This window comes from Apteryx rowi, unplaced genomic scaffold (assembly GCF_003343035.1).
Source record: "Apteryx rowi isolate R43461 unplaced genomic scaffold, aptRow1 scaffold_155, whole genome shotgun sequence".
Lineage (NCBI taxonomy): Eukaryota > Metazoa > Chordata > Aves > Apterygiformes > Apterygidae > Apteryx > Apteryx rowi.
The window spans coordinates 1,347,324-1,360,426 of NW_020447808.1; the positions used below are offsets into that span (position 1 = coordinate 1,347,324).

Genomic DNA, 13,103 nt, shown 5'->3' on the forward strand with positions numbered 1-13,103 from the left:
CAGCTAAGAAAAGAAGGTAGATAATAATAGGAGACAGTTGCAAGCCTGAAATACGCTTTCTTCTGCTGCTTTACTTTTTAGACTTTCTAATGAATTATCCCTCATCCCACTGCAGACAGTGGAATTCATAGGCAAAGATTTGTAGTCCAGCAAGAAGGTATATTCCAAAGAACAGAACGCTGTAACAGCTATAACTCATTACAATGCAGCTTTGCCTCTGACTGTTGTGTCACATACTCATGCATCCCAGGTACCACCTGTGGCCTTTCACACTCTGGCCATCAAGTGAATAAAGTCATTGCTTCTCATATCATCTTAGCATTGAGTTGATGGCTAGACCTGCAGTGGTGCCTGCTTCTCAGTCTCTTTCCTTGTCCTGTGTTAGCAATAATTACAGACCTCTCAAGCACAAGATAGAGAACATTTGGATTATCTGCAAGTGGTAGATGAAGAAACTTGGATGTTGCAGCAACTGGCATTCCACGCAACAGGTCTGAAGCTTTGACTGTAAGATAGTTTGCATACCTAATACTTCCATAAAATCCCCCAGTGTTTTAGTGCCTCTGCAATAAGGAGACTGCTCCTTCTTGAGGGATCTGTTGTGCTCTTTGGTGAATTATAGCTAGAGTATTTTTGAGGCTGCTTCAGCTTTGGGAAGTCAACAGTTAAATAATGAATATTTCATTAGACTTTAGTGGTCACTTTTGAGTTTTATTCTGGTGCTAATGTTTACATAAGATTAATTCAGGTTTTTGAGAGATTCCTATAATAGAACTTTAACTGGAAGCATGAGGAGGCATAGGCATGTGCATAATTCTAAATAGCATACATGGAACATGAATAACAGAATTATTTTAAGAACTTCAGTCTTGACCTCATGAGTTTTTTACATCAACACTGGATCCACCCTGGCGATTTCATAGGGTCAGCAGGATTCTTTATAAAGAGAGAAAAATAAATAATGTGTCACATTTATTTATGTATGTATGTAAATACATATACATTCATAAACATGAATAGCAGTACTATAACTGTACTACATGTTACAGTATATAAACTTAATTTGGAGCTGTATGAAAACAGTAGTTGTAAGCGTATACGCTAAAGGTGGACAATAAATAAAAGGTCTGTATCCTTATAAATATTACACAGATTTGAAGCAGGAGTTGAAACTGTTGTTGATATACTTGTTCTAATTGTGAGAGTGTGCTTTTTAGTCATCCGCTCCCACTTCTGTATTGTCTCTTTCACACAGCTGCTGCTGTTATTGTCAATGCATGTTTTGAATGAATTTTTAATTTATGCTGTCAGGCTTCCAAATTCAGAAATGATTTTAAGTGCCAGTGTTCTGTAAGAATAGTAGTGTGTGAATGGATCAGGAAGAACAGGAGGATATAAAAATACAGGATTCATCTAATCAGATTTAGGTGTCTATGAGTCATCTAAATTAGTCACCCTAGGCTCCCTTTATTTTCAGAGGAGGATAGCAACAGTTCTTCCTCCTGCAATAAGAAAGATAATTGTTCTCTCTAGGTGACCATTTCTTTCTTGGCTTTAGAGGGGTTTAGGTTCATTACTCAGACTTGGACTACTGACTTTTAGTTCCCTAGAATTGGGAGAAATATCCCAAATTTGTGGGATAAATTGAGTATAAGATGCTTTCTCTTACCTCTTTTCTTATTACATTTCTGCTGTCTGCTTGCTGTTTTGCTTGTTTTGTTTCACAATTCAGGGAATGTAAAACTGAAAGATGAATCACAAGAAGACTACTTTGCATTTGAAATTCATCAGTCTAGGAGTGAATTTTGTTAAATATGGAATAGTAATCAAATAACGTACATGACTTGAAATATGTTGTTTTCTGCATATTAAAAGAATGCCTTGCAGTAAATTTACCGAAAAGCAGATTTAGTGAAATGTTGTAGGAACATTAACATCCTCTTGCCAACAAAAACATATTCCACTAGCATTATGCCTAGTCATTAAGGTTTTTTGAGTTAAAAATAACAACAATAATAGCTATTAAATCATTTGAAATCTTTTTCTTATCTTCCCAAGAACATCAAGAAACTCTAATCAATCATTTTCTCTTTTCCCCACTGTCAGACAATGAATCAGTATTTATTGCAATTCCATTTCATTTAGGCCTCAGAAACCCATTTTCATTTGATTAAATAATATTTGAATGTGGCTCGGAAAAAACTAAGAAATAGAACAACCTATAAGATATGTTAAATTATGAAACAAAGTCTTTGTTGCATGAGGGATGTATTTTTGGAAGTTAATGGGATAATGTACTAGTCCGTAATTTTGGATATATTATTTAACTGGAAAAAAAAAAAAAAAGAGGAAATATTGGTACATAAAATGCAATTTCAGAAACGCCACTTCTCTGAATAATGGGATTGCATATTCTCTTTCAGGTGAGACCTTCTGAAGCTCTTACTAGTCACCATTACCCCTGTACCTGCATTAAAGAATTATGGATTCTACTTATTCAGCTGCTGGATCATAGAAATAAAGGGTCTCACACAGAGGTAATGGAAGAATACTGTTACATAGGCATACGTGTTACATATACAGTGCAGTGGCCAAATGTCCTCAGAATGCCATGAATGCACTAGTTTGTATATCTGATGATAAAGCTGAACTTCATTTTTGCAGGCTTTAAGAGGGCTGCGTGCTAAATATGAGGCTTTATGCCACATGTTTGAATGCGCAGGTCCTGACTCCAGCTTCACAGCTTACTGTTTAGTTATGACCTAGGCCACTGACAAGGAGTGCTCCTTGTGCTAAGGAAAACAAAGTGAAGGAACGGGCTGTGTAAGTTGTATTATGGGATAAAAAAGAAAAGAAAGCATCTTTACCCTTGTTTTTATTTGCAGTTTATGAATTATGTTATGTGAAAATTCATCGTCAGATATCAGAAGTACAAGAATGGTCAGACCAACGATTCATCTAGCACATCTTGCTGTCTTTGGCATCCATAACTTAACTAACTATATAAGAACAACCTGGTTTTGTTTCTGAAATTTGTACCTGCTGGTTTCATTTGATGCCTCCTTATACTTTTTTTGGAAGTATCAGTCATTTCCTACTCTGCTTCATTATACCAACTTGATTTTATATGCCTCTTCAGGTTTTCTCTGATATCTCCTACCTTCAGTTTTCTCTTTTCTAGACTGAGAAGTCTTACTGTATTCAGTCATTCCTTTTACAGCAGCCATTCCACACCTGTGGTTATACTTGTTGCCCTTCTCTGTACCTTTCTCATCCTTTCTACATCCTTTTTCAAATGTCAGAGTACCAGGACTGAACACAAGATCCAAAGTGTGAGCTATGTGGCTGTGTGATTTTTATATACTGAATAATGATGTTTTCTGTTTTGTTCTTTTCCTTTGCTAATAATTTCTCGTGTTTTGATTTTTCTTTTTTGACTGCTGCTGAGAATTGAGCTGATGTTTCTCTGAATGCATATTAAGAAGTGGCAACATTCTTTGAAAACTTTCTGAAACAATCTTTATAAAAAACAAAGCAGCCATCTGTGCAACAAGTACCATTTAGTTAGTGTAGAACAAAGTACTTCACAGTTGAGTATGTGCACTGATAGCTATTTACTCGTTAATGGCAACAGATGTAAAGGGGGAAAACAAAAATGAGACTTCCTTGCTAGTGTTAATTGTTTGCATGGCACTAGCACCTTAAAGCCTAAGTCAGGATCAGGACCCAGCTAGGTGAAGGCAGGCGATACATAAGTGCAAGGAAGTCCCCCAAAGGTTCTGTATAATTAGGCAAGATAGGCACAGGCTGTGAGAAGTAATATTATGGTATAGATAGGGATCTGAGCCAAAGAGATCTAATCAATTTGACAGTGCTGTAACAGACTGACTTGAAACAAAGCAGGGAATGTGAACCTTAGTCAGCTCTCTTGCAGACTTATTCTCTTAACTATCATCTTTCCCTACTGATAATTGGCCATGGTAGAAGCTGCAAATTGTTCACTACCATAAAGAAAAGATCATATTTATATTTGTGATTAGATTGTTCTCTCAATACTATAAATGAGTATTAATGCCTAGATCTCTTTTTGCCCAATGCTGTTTCTTAGCATTAATCACATGCTTTGTAGGCTGCAGACAGTTACATATGCTGAGAAATAATTGTATCTAAGGGGTCACTGTCTCAGGTGTTAGGTTAGTCTGGGGCTAAGACTTTTCGCAAAAATCTGTTATAACAATATTCATTACAGAACTTTAATCTCTCTAATGCAAGTACAAACTGTTGGTGGTACACAGTCCTGTCTGTACAGCATCATTCCATCTGCTCTTAATTGTGCCTGTAAAGTATCACATCATGTTCTTCCTTGTGACCAGAGCTAGTCCTTTCACACTGCTTTCTACTGGCATTTGAGAGACAGCATCCTAAAATGGCTTCAGGTTTTCTGTGGTAGTACTGAACATTGTTGTTTGTTATTTTCTTTAAATGACTGTCACCTTGCATGTTCTCTGCAAAAGCAAATTTATCAATAGGACAATATTGTAGGGAACATTTTTAACATGGTCTTTGTTATTCAACACATTTCAACTTACTTTTCCATTTTCTGCAGTCTTTCTGGAGCTCGGTGAACAAAAATCTAAAGAATATCTTTGAAAGACCAAGTAGTTCTGACAGGATGTCTGTTTTTGAAACAAATCAGTGTAAAGACCCATTGAGTTTTAGCTGGTGGATTATTACACATCTGGCATCACTCTACCAGTTTGACCGTAATGGAAATCTAGATGAGAAGGTGGGTATGCTTTTTCTAAATATCTGAAAGTTTTATGTTTTATTTAGATCTCAGAATTTGTTTGGTTGTTGGCTGAAAACAATAGAAGAATTTTTACATACATGTTACAAAGGGTCCTTTAAAATTGGTGGTATTAAGGTGCGCTTTGTACAATTCAGTGTATTCCAGGATATAGTCCCTCGACATATTGGTTATATACCACATACTCAGAAGATTACTGTTTTAAAGAAACTTGAAGAATCCCTACTAGTTAGTGGCATGCACACTTAATGATGTGTGGCCTATGTATTAAGATTGTCCATCTGCAGCATGAATGCTTTACTGAGTTTGTTGTTTTAGGAACCGAACACATTTGATTGTACTGTATGAAGAATAAATCTCAAACACTGACTCTATAGCTGTTATGCCACCTTTTTAAAAGTGGTAGCTCTGCTCTGGATAAATTCTAGTCTGTCTGATTGCTTTCTACATCATTTTTACGGCATTTGGCATGATGAGGGGTGTGTGTATATGTGTATATAGCTTAATTTCCTATGTTGATATGTAGTGCTGTTAGACACTTAAATAACTGCTGAATTCAAGCTTCAGTTTAGGATGTTCTGGCAGTGAGCTGCCAGACATTTGCCTTTAGATGATGGCCTCAGCTTTTCCCTCTAGATGACTGGATGGCTAGATTAGGCAAATCCATGATTATCAGGTTCTTGTCTGTGAATCTCACTGTGAGGGACTTAATATTTCTATGCACTGTGTGAGGGACACAGGTGCCTAGTTCAGACCTGCACATGCCATTCCTAAGTCTGCAAGATCTATGTAAGGCCATACTTGGTATTGGTGCATCAAATTCCTCCATGGACCTTACCATACCATTTGATTTATGCAGTTCTGGGGTAACCTAAACCTTGACCCTTCTTTCAGTCTCTTACTCTGAGATTAATCCTGCCTAGTTTTAGGTTTCTAATCATTAATTGGGAAGGAAATAGGAACTTGCTGAGGCAATTCATCCATTTTGAGGCGTGAAAGCTGCCAATTTTCCTTAATTGACTGAAGAGGGAGCTGTGATGATTAGCATAGACTAATCATGCCAAAGAAATAGCTGAAGACCCAGAGATCTAGTTTGTTAGGGGCTTTTTGGTCTGATAAAGTGTTCTCAACATTGGGGAGAATCTGGTTTTGCTCTCTTCCATCCTTTTATCTTCTCTGTCTTAACTGCAGAAATGCCTCATTTCAGTCTTAATTTTATACCATTTTGTGTTCTTTCTTTACGTTTCAGCTTGATTTCCTATCATCTCCAGTTTCCCAAGCATCAGCTATATAGGGTTCCTTCAAAATTTGGCTTAATTGCACTTTCTTGTGAAGTATCTTTCACTATTTGTAATTTAATAGTGCATACTAATATTGGACAGGTCATGCCCTTTCCCTGTTGAAATCTTTACCAAGATTTCAAAAATGTTTCCTGCCCCGAATTAGGATGAAAAGTTAAAACCTTGGAAATGTTTATGAACTGCAGATCTGGAAGCAGAGGGAAAAATCTGATCAACTCAATTTGATAGCTTAATTTTTTTCCCTGTTTCATCTTTAGATTTTTAAAAGCTTTAATATATGAACAGAGAAGGAATGAACTGTGTTGAAATGTTGAACTTCTCTGAATGCTTTCAATAAAATAGACTTTCTAATCAAAATAAGAATTGCTTTCATTGATTTTTATCTTGCAAACTTGCTGATTTGTCAAAAAAAAAAAAGATTGGTTAGGGAAGGTGTTATAACACAATACTTGAGTACTTAGCTGAAAAACTCCTCACCATTTTTGGTGACTAGAAGACTTGGTGCATGTGGGACTCTCATCCTTCTGTCACTGTGCTTCAGGGGCAGGGAATCTTTTGTTCGCTGAGGGTTGATGGATCCTTTAGGATCCCATGACAGGCTGCTTATTACCACATGCATCAGACTTGTCTAATAACAGCATGGCAAAATGCAGCAACTTCTTATACATTTAAACAATGTAAAACTGCAAACTGTATCTGGTTGTCATGCTGCAGGTTATGTCAAGCTTCCCTTGCTCTTTTCCCATTACGATGTGGGAGACCACAGGCCATTCTGTATCTTGGAAGGGCATTGGGAAGATAGAGTTGCTATACTCCCCACTTATTACAGGAACTTAGATGCAGAGAAAATGTTATTCCTAGGTTGAACACAGAAACTAGCGTTGAGACATTTGTCCTGGGTTTCTTGTGTTTTGTGCCCTAATCAAAATGTCCTGTTTACTTTGATCATTGTTTTTTCCCTGTCTATCTTAGTGATATATAGTATGTAGCCTCCTGAGAGATTATTTTTTGCTTCAGGCAGGCACTATATTATTTAAATAAGCAAAACAGACATAGAATGGAAAAAAGATTCTTGTTCTTATTTTAAAGTAGAAATCTGAGATGCAGTGACAGAAAATTACTTACCCAAGATTAAACAATATTTTTTTCCTTAGAGTCCAAGTAGGAGAAAAGAATTTCCAAGCCAAAATTTATAAATCATGAGACCATCCTGTGCACACTTCTCTTTGTTTCCAGCACTCTTTACGTTCAAACTGTTACCCTGTGGTTCACATTTTTTTGAGAGTGTTTGTGAGTTTGTCCAGGGATCTCTTCTTTGAGCACTCTTAACTGTCATGTGTGCCTACAAAAAATCTGTCAGTAACAACAGTGCCTCTTCACACATGACAGGAATGTAACCTATCATTGATAGTTGACAGTAACCATTTCTTCATTTTTTTTTTCCCCTGAATTACAGCCTCAAACATTCTTTGACCATAATAAGATAAAATAGTCCCTGATATAAATTACATCAGGAATTACATCAGGGCTGAACATAGTCCTGTCTTGTTGGTTAAACAGTATAATGTGGTGGCTTCATGACACATATACTTTCTTTTAATTAACTGTGATCAGAAGTGGGAGGGTGATGTGTCGTAATGATGGTTATTCATGTGCTCCGTAGCAAAAATTGCCTCCAAGCCTATGTCATCTGTGGAAGACTTTCAATTTTTTAATGTGGACTGCATGGCCTTGAGGTTATTATGAAAGCTTTTAAAATTCTAAATAGGTTTCAGACCTGCTTCTTTTTATTTTTTCCCCGTTAGCTCATATAACATAATTTCAGATATGAAATGATTCATATAGATTAAATGTATATTTTGTACACATGAAAACATTTTTTAACTAGAAAATTTAGGCCAGTTTTTCTGGAGACACCTTTCTGAAGGATGTACAGTGCATGTCTTTTTTATTTTCCCTAACTCCACATTCAGGTCCCACTATGCTATTCTGAAAAGCGTGTTTTGTACATTTAAAAACCAAATGGGACCTGATGAGAAAAATCCCTACTTCTGAACATTGCAGGGGTCAATTTCAATATATTGTGGACAAGGAAATATAGGCAAAATTGCTTGGGGCAAAGAATTCTTGCCTTTGAATAATCTGAAATGGCTACCTGGCAAGATATGCAAACACAGATTTCCAGCTGAGAAGCCTTGTATGGCTCTTCCAGGTAGTCAGCAGTTAAAGTCTTTGCAAAAGTTTTTTCCTGACAATCCAGAGGATCTCAGCTCATCTTCTTGGCTTTTCCAGCACTTTTACACACTGTGTAAGGTCTCCAAGTTCTGTTGGTTTTAGGACTTTGGGGGTGGAGGAAGTATACAGTAAGCCAGCAGGTTTGGAGTGAGATATGTAGATTCTACATATTATCTGACAAGGATGGATTTTAAACTGTTGCCATGCTGTGTTGCCAGTATAGCAGGGAATCCTGTTAGAATGTAAATTTAGCTAATTTGAATGAAACATTTCTTAAAAGGTAGAGACAATTGAGGCTAAAAGAAAAAATGCAGCGTGTTGTTGGTTTCATTCTTTCCCTGCGTTTGGATTGAACATGGGTGCAGTCTTGTCATCAGTTATGGTTGGTGTCAGGAGCTTGCCCTAGATTCCTCCAGGATCTTGTAAGGTGATCTGCATACTGCAGCTGAACTGAAATTTTGGTTCTAAACACTTTTGTATAAATGGTGTGTCCTTTGGCTATGGGAGTGTTAAAAGCCATGTTCTGGGCCAGTTGATCCAGAAGTTTCATAGCTATTTAGCACGACTCTCTAATATCTATTTCTCTCTGATGTACCTGGCCTTTGAGCAGTTGATTAGCTTTACCTGGAGTTTGCAGTAGGACCATGCAGGTATTCTTGTAACATCCAGCTCTAAAATACAGGAGACAAAGTATGAAACTGGCATATGTGAAATGGCCATGTATGAAACTGAGCAGCTGGAACTGTCCAAGGACACTGATCATGCACTTCCTGGATTCTGTTCGTTACTGAAGTTGCTACCTGTGTTCCTTGGCTGCTTGTTGGATGCAGGGGTTTCTCCTTCTGACAGGACTTCAGCTGTGGTTTCATGATATAAGGACCTTGGCATCAATAACTACTTAAGAACTCCTGTTTACTGCTCTAGGCATGATGCACCCTCAGCTGCTCTGGCACAATTATGGAGCTATTATGTGGCCTAGATGAGATCCACCTCCCTTTTTTCCTCCTTTCTTTTTCTCTTAAAACTCTGGGTCAGTTCACTGATCTGGTTCACATTGGGTTCCACAAACAGAAGTACCAGAACAACTGAGCAGTGGCATGCTGCAGCTGCAAGGGCAGGAAGAGCAGCTGGCAGGATGAGGAGGAAGCAACGGGAACCCCTTAAGTAATGTTGCTGAAGTTGCTGTATCATGAAATCACAGCTTTCCTGTAACTTTCTGTAGATCTGTCCTTTATTTCCTTTCTGTTCTGTTTGTTCTATATTTGTATATTTGTTCTGTTTGTTCTAACAGTCAACAGACTGCTACCATCAGCAGTTGTTCAGAATTTTCTTTTTTGTAGTGCAAAATTGTAAAACCACTAAATAGTCAAACTATATTATGTGAATCGTAGAGTATCTTTGATCTCTAAAATTCTCTGAATATTCTCTGGAATTCTGTGTGGAATCTCACAGAATCGCAAAGTCAGTAGGAAAGGAAGACCATGGATGATGGTGTTGCTGCTGGAAAGTGGTTATATTTCAATTAACAAAGCACAAAATGCTCTTCATTGTAAGCTCTATACAGATGTTTAAAGGACAGATATCTGCAGAAGAATTAACAAGTGTCAACAGTTGTGATAACTGAGGGAATGAATAAGGCAGGACAAGGATTTAAATACTACATCTACACATTAGTTATCTACACAAGCTATATACATAACTGTGTGTATGAGATGATTTTTTGGTCCTCCTAAGTGATCTAGGTGTAGCCAAGAATTGCAAGTACATTGGCTTGGTCTCCTATTATTTACTTTTTTTCTGGCAAATAGTCTTAGTTGCAAAACCTTCTACCCTTTTATTTCCCACTTTGCCTAAACAGATATTTTCTCCTTTTAATATATTTTGCCATGCAACTTTATTACTTTAAAGAAATGGTCTAGTTGATTCAAATGGATAGTCATCTGCCTTTCCAAACTGAAGAATATGAATTATGGGCCGTATTTGACTTACCCTGTTTTGTTTTGTTTTGTTTTGTTCTATCTAGGTAGGGCAATACTGTCTGACCAACTCCTTACTAAGTTGACCAAAACAGTCCTTATTGTTTGGCCTAAGGAAAAAGAGTTAGAAGTAGCTTTTCACTGAAAAGGTGAACGAGAAAAGTGAGATTGTACAGTACCCCTCTTCTCTCCCTTATCTCTTCCTTTTTAGAGAATGTTAAGGAAAGAAATTATAAGATATACTTCTTGCTTACACTAATCAAAAAGGCCTGAATATTTTGCTTCTTTGCTAAAAAGTGAAGGTTGGGATTGAAAATGAGTCGCTTAAGCCAGTTAAAATAGCATACTTTTTATTTCATAAGGAGGGCTTTTTATTTGTTTTTGAGGCCTAATTACTAGGACAGATATCAGTTGCATTCCTAAAATAGAAAAGCTCTTTTCAGTGATGGTTTCAACATGCTGCCATGAAATTAAATATTTCTGGAAATCTCTTGCTTGCTTATTCTCATGTCATTATATAATGATTTCTGTGCAGAATACAAATACTATTTCATAYTGATAATCAATATTTTTCAGAAACAGAAGGAATCCAATTGGAAATTTGTGGAAGAACTCCTCAAAAAATCCATTGATGCTCAAGTAAGTGTGTAAAGGAAGAAATAATGAACAAGAAAGTGTCAGGGATGCTTTTTGGAAAAGACAGTGCATGAAACAGAGTCCAACTAACAAGTGTATTTTTGGAATTCTAATGTTTTTATCACAGGTGAATGATCATCCTTGATATAGCTGAACTATGGCAGTATACAGTTCCCTCCTTGTTAGCAGTTACACTTTCTTTAAAGTGATTGCGCTTGATGCTAAATTGTCAGATAAAGGAAAAAGATAATTATCCTGGAAAGGTATATGGCTACTCTGACAAGATGTATTCAGAATAAGAACTGGATGCTTAGAAAATGTAAACCATATACTGAATGTAAAGATATCAAGTTGAGAAGACATGATGAGGGAGATAGTCAGTTGCATTGAAAATTCAGCTATATCCTCATCACAGCGGGAAGGTGACTTGCCTTGCTGAGCAATTTGTCTTACAGGCTTGAATCAAACTCTTACTGATAAGGTTCTAGTTTCTGAGCACTCATTTCATACCTTATCATTTTTCTTTCTGCAGAACTGTTAATGCAATGCTTCATGGCCCAGAGGTCAGAACTGACCTCCTTTTAAAGTGCTTTTAAATATGCTGTTCATCACATTTTTAAATATGTTATGTTGCGGCTCTGTAAATTTGTTTTGAAGTTGCATGGTACAAATTGTAATTGCTGTAACAGCAACACCTATAAAAATAATTTCTTTAATTTGTGTGTGTTTAAAATGAGAATAAACATGTTTAGCTCTTGTATTTGGTCTCACATGAAATAAAAACAATCCTGCAAAATTCTATACTTAAAAACAGAATAGGAATGGGTTCTTTTTTATTATCATTACTGCCTTGCTTGTGCTTTAGCAAAAGCTGTGATTGAAGCTGGAGTTAGTAATAACAGTACTTGTTAAAAATACATTTTTTTATTAATAAAAATAATTTTAGGATAGTTGAAACAATAGACTGGATATTAAAAAATTGAAAAATCATGCTATACATAAACTTTAAAGAATTGTAAAATTTGATAAACGGTTCTTAAAAGAAGGAGGAAAAACTTTCTTGGCCCATGAGGTTTAGTGAAGGCAGACCGACTTTCAGAATACTTTTTCTTAAAAATAGTTACTGATACCCCAGTTTCAGCGTTGTTAGCAATTATGTCAAAGATGCTTGAAAGAAAATCTTTCTCATCTAAAGAGGAGCTCTCAACTTTTTAACTAGCCTAAATTTCTAATAATTGTATTCTGCCAAGAAAATCTTGCAGTGGTATCTGTTTAAACATCTACCCCAAGTTCATACATAGATCTGCCTGTGGTCTCAGGATTTCATGTCTAATACTTCATGTATTTCATGTTTAAATACTTCAGTGTCTGTATTTAGAAAATGTAACAGAGTCATGCTGAGCCATTTCACTGAAATTAACAAGGTAAATCTATCTTATCCCTGACTTGAATTTCAAATATATTTTAGTTTATATAAATACTTGTGGGGTTAGCGTGTTTGGTTTTAGTTACCTCTTCATCCTGATAGTTGGGGAGATATTCTTTGTTTTGGTTATGTGGTCTTTTGGCTTATTGAAAGATTAACTCTGTTCTGAATGATTTCACAGTATATATTTGAATATGTATCCTGTGTGTATTCATTCAAACTATAGTGATGACATCACTTATTGGATGGTTAGCATTCTGTGAGAGAAATTGGAGAGATTTAGATGAGATAGGAGTCATAAAAATTGTAAGTGGCAAATTAGCTGTTTTCCTGTATTGCATCTTCTGTATGTCAGCAACCTGAGAGATAGTGAGAGAACACTTGTAGTTACTCAGATTTCTCTAGAAAAGATTGCTTTTTTCTTGTGTTTATTATTTTGAATTAAGAATACTCTAAAGTCAAATAGAAGTGAAATATACAGCTTTTTGATGCTTCTGTTAACAAGTGTTGTATTGTAGACACTTTAGAAATGCAACTAGATGGCCAAGTTCAGAAGACTTGAATAAGGAGTGAATAATGACACTGTAGTAGGAGGCAAAAATCTGCCTTAAGCTCCAAAGGCAACCAGTCTCAGATTTAAAACAAGCTGCCATTTACCAAATACATGTTTGCAACTACTACCAACAGTTTGAGACATCTAGGTTATTTCATTTTTTGATTGT

At 36.3% G+C, this 13,103-nt stretch overlaps 1 protein-coding gene across 1 annotated transcript in view; it reads left to right on the forward strand.

Moving 5' to 3' along the window:
- Positions 1 to 13,103, forward strand: part of MMS22L (MMS22 like, DNA repair protein) — a 99,723-nt gene that overhangs the window by 18,761 nt on the left and 67,859 nt on the right. Inside the window, exons 9-11 of the mRNA XM_026059290.1 lie at positions 2,424 to 2,537; positions 4,607 to 4,786; positions 10,896 to 10,958. Coding sequence (XP_025915075.1) covers positions 2,424 to 2,537; positions 4,607 to 4,786; positions 10,896 to 10,958 — 357 coding nt within the window. The remainder of the gene's footprint in view (positions 1 to 2,423; positions 2,538 to 4,606; positions 4,787 to 10,895; positions 10,959 to 13,103) is intronic.